Raw genomic sequence first — 9,328 nt, 5'->3', positions numbered from 1 at the left:
CCTCCCCAGGCTCAGGTAATCCTCCCACCTCAGCCCCCCAAGTAGCTGGGACTACAGGTGTACACCCCCACACCCGATTAATTTTTTTTTTTTTTTGTAGAGACAGAGTTTTGCCATGTTGTTCAGGCTGGTCTTGAACTCCTGGGCCCAAGCAATCTGCCCATGTCGGCCTCCCAAAGTGTTGGGATTACAGACGTGAGCCATTGCATCTGGCCGTGTAAATAATATCAAAAGGAAAAACTGCATACTGAAGCAAATCAGCTTAAGTTGGCTGACTAGCCATTGGCTTTTGGACTCAGCTCTGGATTTCCTCTTGTCTAGCACAACTCCTCCCTCTCCCTTCTGCTCCTTTGACACTCCTTATTCACCATGTCTCCTTGTTTCTTCATCCCACGTTGGTTCTGTATAGTAAATAATAATAAGACACAAATATTGAGTACTTTCTAGGTGCCAATAGTTTCCAGGTTCCTAGTGCTTTAGGTACACAACCTCATTTCATCTTCACAAAACCAATGCCATGAACCAGGTGCAGTCATCACTGTCATTTCCACTTTAAGAAACTGAGGAACACAGAGGTTAAGTTACTTGCTATTAAGTAGCAGAGCCAGAAATTGAACCCAGTGTGATGTTAGAGGCCAGGCTCTTAATCATTAAATTTTGCCCATTTTCCTTTTAGGGTTTTGAATTTGGCAACGCATGTTGAACCACGATCTACTCAGGCTGAGACTTTGGCTTCCTTTTTCCCTAATGCAGAACATGATTTCTGTTATTGACTTGTGGGTCTGACCTGTCCCAATGGAGACCCCACCTTGGGCCTCACTGCTGCCAGCTAGGAGAAGGGAGAGCAGAACAATGTTTGTTCACACCCTCTGTCTTTTCACATGTATTTGCCCTGTTTCCTTTCCCTCGTCTGCCTGGATGATTTCTTTATGTAGCATTTCATTGCCCCTCCTGGAAAATTGTTCACTTCTCATTCCATGTGTCCTTCGAAGGTCTTTTCCTTTTTGTTTTGAGACAGAGTCTCACTCTATCACCAGGCTGGAGTGCAGTGGTGCAATCTCGGCTCACTGCAACCTCCACCTCCTGGGTTCAAGTGATTCTCCTGCCTCAGCCTCCTGAGTAGCTGGGATTGCAGCCACCTGCCACTGCACCCGGCTAATTTTTGTATTTTCAGTTGAGATGTGGTTTCATCATGTTGGTGAGGATGGTCTTGATCTCTTGAGCGTGTGATCCACTGCCTCAGCCTCCCAAAGTACTGGGGTTACAGGCGTGAGTCATGGTGCCCAGCCCTTTGAACTTCCATTCAACAGATCTCACTGTGTCACCATTCCTGGTAGATGTTTATCTCTGCCCTCAACTGTGAGCTCCTCAAGGCAAGGACCATATCATATTCATCACTGAGTCTCCAATCTGGCACACTGTAAGGGCTCAGTGTTTCTTGACTGCATGAAAGATGGTGCTAGAAAATGAACAGGACAACTCTCAACTACTGTAGTAGACAGTATAATTTTGCTACAACCTTGATGGGTTTATATAAAAAGGCCAGAACTTCTAAAAGAATCTTCTTTTAACTTAATCCTCAAACCCTGACATCTTCATCCCAGTTTTTATCTACATTATCATTATTATTATTATTAATGTTTTGTAGAGATGGGGGTCTCTTTATGTTGTCCAGGCTTGTCTTGAACTCCTGGCCTCAAGCAATCATCCTGCCTCTCAGTCTCCCAAAATGCTGGGATTATAGGTGAGAGTCATTACTCCCAGCCTCTATTTTATTATTAGTATTTCAAAAACTTCTCTCTATGCTCTTGACATTATTGTTGGAATCAAGAAGGCATACATTTCACGTTATTACCATTCATCTTTTATTACAATTAATTCTATTAAAACAATACTACTTGATTAAAGCTCTATGATTAAAAAATATTCCAGATTACCAGAAGAAAGTTCATTAAAAGACTACTCCAGGTCTAGAAAGATATAAGGTAATTTTGATTTGTTATAAAGACCAATGTGACCAACGTGACTTGTGACTGCATATTGTTTCAGAAGGGCAAAAAGGATTCAGTGTGAATAGGGAATCCAAAGAAAATGGAACAGACAAAAATAGAGATTGAACTAATACACCATGTTACTCTGAAAGGAATGATTTCTGTTTGTAAATTTCTTGTTCCTAAGGAATCAATCATGGGTAGATCTTGTGAAATTTTACATTAGTTCTTCAATTTCCTGAACTTGAGATGAGACCACCTCACCATTCACCATCTCCTGCACAACTGTCTTGATTTTTCGGGTTTTGGTCGGGTCTAAAGATAAAAATGGAATAAGAGGGCAAAAGTTAGTGTTTCAAATATTAATCCAGCATTGGTTGTTTAATGCAGGTTTCTAAATTAAGCATTGGTTGATACAATCCATATAATTAAACTTTCAAAAGTAAATTTTACTTCTTAAAAATGTGTTTTATCCAATGAAAATGAAATGTATTCAGTGTTGCCTTGTACACATATGAAAACTTTTTTTTAAGAAAACATTTCAAAGGTGGTTATGGTGATCATAATATCTTGTAGCAGAGTAGGTTTTTTACCCTCCTGGGATTGCCAATTTTTTAATTTTTATTTTAATTTTCTTAGAGACAGGGTCTGGCTCTGTTGCCCAGGTTGGAATGCAGGGGCATGATCATAGCTCACTATAACCTCTAACTCCGGAGCTCAAGCGGTCCTTCTGCCTCAGCCTCCAGAGTAGCCGAGATCACAGGCATACACCACCATGCCCAGCTATTTTTTTCTGAAGTTTTTTGTAGAGATGGGGTCTCACTGTTGCCCAGGTGGGTCACAAACTCCTGGCCTCAAGTGATCCTTCCACCTTAGTTTCCCAAAGCTATGAGATTACAGGCATGAGCCACCATGCCCCCAAAAGTTTTAATACAGTACAGACTACTCATTTTGTGCAGGAATGCATAAATGTTTTTCCTTGGCTCAGAATATAAATATGCTTTAAATTAAAATTAATAATAATGCAATATTCAATGAGATCTTACAGGTTTTGCATTAATAAATGTGATTCTGACTTATTCTAAGTGATTCTAGGGTTTCTGCATACCTTTAGAGGAATCAGTTGACTGTGCTTGTGATTTGGAGTCTGTCACAAATAAACTTTCCTCCAAACCATCACTGTAAGAAAACAAAGGAGATGACCTCAAAAAGTGAAGCAACCTGGCTTTTAATGGAAGAGTTGGTCTCAGAAATTAGATTTCCCAATTTGTAGGCCTGAGTTCTTCCAACTAGTGCAGCCTCTGATCACTTTTGGAAAGCTTGTTAGAGGAGGTGGTTCAGGAGGCTACTAGGTGTCCTTCTTATCATCAGGTCTTTGATATCAGAAATTGAGTGACTTTTGTAGTACAGGGAATACTGATTTACAAACTGTTTCTGACAGTAGTGCCTTTGTTCATTGCAGCATTTTATGAATTACCAAGTAAGATAATGGGTGAAAACACTTTGCAAAGTGTAGAGCATTTAGTAAATCCCAGGCATATCTTTACTAGACTTTGTTTGTTTGTTTGCTTTTCTGTCAACTAAAACCCCATTCCTTCTATTTCTGCTGTCCACTCTTGGTCAGCCCCTAAAGGTGTTTGCAGCCTTCGTTGTCTGCTCACCCTTGGGCCTCCCCGTCCAGCAGGCGGCGGTAGGTCTCAATCTCCAGCTCCAGGCGGGCCTTGACATTCAGCAGCCGCTGGTGGTCCACGTTCTGGCGCTCTGCGTCCGCGCGCACCTGGAGCAGCTGTGCCTCCAGGTTGCTGATGAGCTGCTGCACCTGGGACAGCTGCGCGCAGTAATCGCCCTCGGCTTCTGCCAACGAGTCTTCCAGGGATTTCTTCTGCACGCGGGAGGGAAATGATATAGAAATAAGGATGGAGGGGACCGAAAAGAGGAGGGTAGTCAACGGCTAACGTAATTTGGATGCAGCATTTTCTTTGGAAGTCCAAAGGATGCTGCGTCTGTTTGCGCACGCGCCTACCATAGCGAGCTGGGACTGCAGCTCGATCTCCAGGTTCTGAACGGCGCGACGCAGGTCGGTGACCTCGCTCTTGCTGGACTGAAGCTGCTCGGTGTTGGTGCTAATCTCCTTCCGGAGCTCCCCGCTCTGCAACAGCAAAGACAGCCAGGGCACTCGAGTGCCGAGCTCGCTCGCAGGCCTTTCTGCGAATGTATCAAAGCCTTTGCTGTTTGTGTTACCTTTTCAATAAACCAGGCTTCAGCGTCCTTCCGATTCTGCTCAGCGATGGTTTCATACTGCGCCCGCATATCGTTGAGGAGCCTGGTGAGGTCCACTCCGGGGGCAGCGTCCATTTCTACGCTGACCTCGCCTGGGCCGCCCACCCGGAAGCTTTGGAGCTCCTGGGGACAGCACGTGAGAGAGAGGGGCACAGGGGTCCATTGTGACTTTCGTGGGCCCTGGATACTTTTATCCTCCTGGGCCCCTTCCTACACACACACACACACACACACACACACACTTAAAAATTCTATTTTATGACTGTTGGTATAAAGACAAATATATTAATGTAATATTTTAAAACTTTTTTCACCTAAAAATTCATCTTTTTCTTCTGATTTTACAGGGACTTAAGACATATTCATGGATCCCCGAAATTACCTCAGACCCTGGGAGCAGTGCCTGCTGTTCCTAATGGGTAAGTTGGCTCTGCTTCTTGAGGGGCCATGGCCTTTACATGAAAGGAGGCCTGGTGTACACTCACTGGGGTTTTCACCTACAGCTGCCAAACAGAGGGCTGCAGGCAGTACCTGGGCTTGCACGCTGTTTGTGCCACAATCATTGAAAATCTAGTAGAAACTTTCTATTGCCAGCGTCCCTTCCTTGCCTAGCCTCCAATATGCACCGTGACACGTCAGAGTTTTCTGTGTGTTATGCTAAGTATAACCAGTTTCTCTAACACATATAACATTATATATTATTGGTAGACTTTTGTTCCTTAACTTTTAAAATACTCAGTTTTTTTTTTTTTAAATCACTGAATTAGGATAGTTAGCATTCCTATTGTCATTGCTTTATAATGGAAATGACAAAATCAGAAAGTGCCTCTAATTTGTTAAGCCTTAACAGGATCTACCATCACCACCACCACCACCACACACATCACGCACACCACACGCACATCACATACACTACACACACATCACACAGAAATCCAAAACAAATGGCCATTTTAACAGGGAGACAATGTATTCTCCATACTTGTTCCGACTCCAGATTTCTAAATTTGAAATTGTAATTTTTGGGTCTGGGAGAAAAAAAAAAGTAGCTGAGTGAGGCTGCCCTGTCTGACTCACCTCCTCGTGGTTCTTCTTCATGTAGGCCAGCTCCTCATTGAGGCTCTCGATCTGCATCTCCAGGTCGGTCCTGGTCAGGGTCAGCTCATCCAGCACCCGGCGCAGGCCATTGATGTCAGCCTCGACGCCCTGGCGTAGGGCCAGTTCATTCTCATACCTGAAAACCAAGTGCAAAGCAGTTGAGGGAATCAACACAACCATTTGAACAAGGCCACTGATCTTCAAGGTTTGTTATTGCTTACATCTGTGCACCTACTTCATGATGGCAGCATTGCAATGTATGATGCAGATTTTGCTTTTGTGTTTTTCCTTTCCTTTTTCTCCACCATTGTTTACCGTTCGGTTGGGGAGAAGACAAGTGAAAAAATAATGAGGCGGTACTTTCCTACCAGCTATGAATCCCAATACCACAGCATCCCAGGGAAAAATTTTCCCTTTGCTGGCTGCCATGGCTATAAATAGCAGCAGCCCTCTCTAAGTGGAATTTCTAAAAGCAGTTGAAAATAAGTTACTCTTTTTGCTTAATGTTCTTCATGATTTAACTTAAAACACTGATACTTCTTTAGTGGCTGTTACCAAAATTTTACAAGTTCAGGACCATGGCCATTGCAACTTCCTATGTGGAAATTTTGTGAAGCAAAAAGGAAATTAGTATTTCTTCCTTATATCTGGGAGAGTTGAGCATGGAAAAGGAGGAAGGAATATAAACATTAGTACATGGTTAATCTTTCCATTGTATGTGTCATCAGGAAACAATGGTTGATACATTGAAAATTGAGGTTTAGAGGTGGGTGGATCATAAGGTCAGGAGTTCGAAACCAGCCTGGCCAAGATAGTGAAACCCCACCTCTACTAAAAATACAAAAATTAGCTGGGCTCGGTGGCAGGTGCCTGTAATCCCAGCTACTTGGGAGGTTGAGGCAGGAGAATCATTGAGGTTGCAGTGAGCCGAGATCGCACCACTGCACTCCAGCCTGGGTGACAGAGTGAGACTCCATCTCAAAAAAAAAGGAAAAAAGAAAATTGAGGTTTAGGACCCTGGTAGGATTACGGTGTCAGTCACATCATGAGTCAATAGCACACTACAAATGTAGTGATCCTTAGCCCTGGGTTTAAGCAACTTATAATTTAAGGACATTTAATGTGAATTGCATTAGAATCTAATTACTTTCTAGAACACCCTATGTGAATTTACCAAAACACTAAATGTATGGAGCTTGTGAACTTCAGAAGATTTTATATCAATGAAGGCAGGACAGTAGGGTAGAAGACATGGTGGGACATGGCCATGATCCTCAGTTTCTTCCACTCACTTCATCCTGAAGTCCTCGGCAGCCAGTCTCGCATTGTCGATCTGCAAGAGGAGCTGGGCATTTCCAATGTTGGCTGCAATGATCTGGCAAAAAAGAGGTACGCACACGAGATGAAGCCCAAAAAAACTAGTTAATTATACAAATATATTTTTGACACAAAGGTAAAAATGGTGATGTTAAATGCTGGTTTTTAGAGTTTAAGACAGTTTCATTTTTCTAAGACAATATCTGTATAAAATAATATTGGGAAGTAAAGAAATACAGATTTCCTACAGAAAGATAATGGAAATACAATCATTTCTTGGTAAATGATGAAATGGGATGAAACAACCTGGGATGAGAAAATTGCTGCAAGTACAGCCAAATTGGAAAATATCAAAGTTGTAGGTGATTATCACTGCAAAACATTGCAATGGTAAAAAGGAAAAAAAATTCCCAAAGCTCCTCCAAAAGAAATCATCTTACCTTATTCCTGAGGTCTTCAATCAGTGGATAATATTTGCTGTAATCACTCTGTGAAGCATCTCCAGTCCCAGTTCCTCTTGTTTCATACCATTCTCGAATTTTGTTTTCTAGCTCCGTATTAGCCTCTTCTAGAGCTCGCACCTTATCCAGGTAGGAAGCTAATCTATCATTAAGATTTTGCATAGTTTCTTTTTCTGATCCAGAAAGAAGGCCTCCATCATTGCCTGAGAGAATACCTAGAGAGCCACCTCCTGGGCTGCCACCAAATCCCATCCCCAGTCCTCCAAAGCCACTTCCACCCAGGGCTCTCCCATAACCAGCACCCAGTCCTCCTGCCATGGAACTTCCAGAGCCACCCCCAAAGCCAGAACTAGAACCAAACATGGAAGCAGCAGAAAAGCCTCCCCCATAGCTGGGTCCAAAGCCAAAGGCACTTCCCCCATAGCCACTTCCAACACTGGAAGCAGACATGCCCCTGGGTCTGCCTGCTAGCACACTCTGTGAGGAGAGCCGCTGGCACAGTCCAGGGGTGCGCACTGAGAGTGACATGGTATTGTTGGAGAGATCCATAGCCTGGGGAAAATGGCCACAACTAGAGAGGAAGTTGTGCCAGCAAGCCAGAAAGCTAACCTTTTATAGGCTGTGAGATGGGTGTTGCAGTTGAAAAGTTCACTTTCTCCACTCAAAATTGGGTCCTCCCCCCAGGTTTTTGGCCAGCTCAACAAGTGAATGATTTATGTATAATGAAAATTCATTGATACAGAAGTAATTGAATAATCATTTCCATTAAATATTTGTTATATGAAAAAGAAAGCTGGGTGGAGTAGAGTCTACTTGTCATAAGGAATTTTTCTTCTCCAAATTAGTCTGTTGCCTGTATTCCCAGCACTGCCTAGTGTCTTGTACACAGTAGGAAGATAATGAACAATTGCTGAATGGATACATTAAATACTTCTTCCTAAACCTTATGCTTTTTTAAGTTCTTCTCTCATCTTTTCTGTTTGTTTCCTTTGGAAAATCCAACGTAAACCATTTGTTTCCTTTGGAAAAACCAATCCGATGTAAAATCCGATCATGATCAAGCGTACCTTTTAGTGGAATACAGCTTCAGAAGCAGCTGTGAAATGCACTGGCCAAAGGTGGAGAATAAATACATTTTCCAGATTGATACTAGAATTTCCTTTTTTTTTTTTGAGACGGAGTCTCGCTCTGTCGCCCAGGCTGGAGTGCAACTGGCGCGATCTTGGCTCACTGCAAGCTCCGCCTCCCGGGTTCACGCCATTCTCCTGCCTCAGCCTCCAGAGTAGCTGGGACTACAGGCGCCCGCCACCTCGCCCGGCTAATTTTTTTTGTATTTTTAGTAGAGACGGGGTTTCACCGTGTTAGCCAGGATGGTCTCGATCTCCTGACCTCGTGATCCGCCCGCCTCGGCCTCCTAAAGTGCTGGGATTACAGGCGTTGAGCCACTGCACCCGGCCAGAATTTCCATTTTCAAGGATTTTAAAACCTTGGCATTAGGATGTTGCACGTTTCTTTTCCCTCTGATTCTTCAACTCCGAAAAGTACTATTTTTGAGTAGAGTTGTTTGTAGCAGAGTTTATAGTAGAGTTTATTGTCGTTGTTTAAGCAGTTTTGCCTTGTCTGATTGCTCACTGCTCTACACTCACCACTTATTATGTTTATTCCTTCAACAGATATTGCCTGTAATGGTTGCTCAATAAATGTGTTAACTGGTTGAATGGATTGTGTGAACACTTCAGGTTTTATTGCCGTTATCAATAAGGAGAAAGTGGAAATACAGTTTAAATTAAGAAGTGATTAAAACCCCAAGTTTAAGAGGCTAGTGAACCATTTCAGTTGACTGCTATGATGAAAAAGGATAAATTATACAATATAGAATAAATTAAATGTTATATTTTAAACTTTGCTAAGCATGCTTCAAGGAATTGTATCCAGTATTTTTAATTTTTAAGACATAAAGTTCTTGTACTTTCTTGTTTGATGTATTATTTACCTTTGAAATTGATATGGCTTGTATATTGAACATGAAAACTAACGTGCTTGTAGGAAATGCATTAACTGAAAGAAGCCTGCTTTCAAAGTTGTAGATACCTGGAAACCAAGTAGTACAATTCCAGAGTGGTGGAATTCCCTTAGGAATTTAAATTGTGAGCATTTTGATTGGATAAGAAGGAATAAGGA

At 42.4% G+C, this 9,328-nt stretch overlaps 1 protein-coding gene across 1 annotated transcript; it reads right to left on the bottom strand.

Moving 5' to 3' along the window:
* Nucleotides 1–1,837: 1,837 nt before the first annotated feature.
* On the bottom strand, nucleotides 1,838–7,728 carry KRT12 (keratin 12, type I). The gene is made up of 8 exons (XM_011929814.1): nucleotides 7,127–7,728; nucleotides 6,662–6,744; nucleotides 5,349–5,505; nucleotides 4,233–4,394; nucleotides 4,015–4,140; nucleotides 3,653–3,873; nucleotides 3,100–3,170; nucleotides 1,838–2,306 (listed from the first exon to the last, which is right to left on the bottom strand). Exons 1-8 carry the CDS (start codon nucleotides 7,694–7,696, stop codon nucleotides 2,209–2,211), a joined length of 1,488 nt encoding a protein of 495 aa, XP_011785204.1. The 5' UTR covers nucleotides 7,697–7,728; the 3' UTR covers nucleotides 1,838–2,208.
* Between the last annotated feature and the right edge of the window lie 1,600 nt (nucleotides 7,729–9,328).

The sequence above is a fragment of the Colobus angolensis genome, unplaced genomic scaffold, assembly GCF_000951035.1.
Source record: "Colobus angolensis palliatus isolate OR3802 unplaced genomic scaffold, Cang.pa_1.0 Scaffold83, whole genome shotgun sequence".
NCBI classification, from domain to species: Eukaryota; Metazoa; Chordata; class Mammalia; order Primates; family Cercopithecidae; genus Colobus; species Colobus angolensis.
This window is presented reverse-complemented; position numbering and strand designations above follow the sequence as displayed.

Coding starts and splice junctions, on each gene's coding strand:
- KRT12 (XM_011929814.1), bottom strand. CDS start 7,696: ATGGATCTCTCCAACAATACCATGTCACTCTCAGTGCGCACCCCTGGA. Junction 4,141..4,232: donor AAGCCTGGTTTATTGAAAAG/GTAACACAAACA, acceptor TTGCTGTTGCAG/AGCGGGGAGCTCCGGAAGGA. Junction 3,874..4,014: donor TGCAGTCCCAGCTCGCTATG/GTAGGCGCGTGC, acceptor TCCCGCGTGCAG/AAGAAATCCCTGGAAGACTC.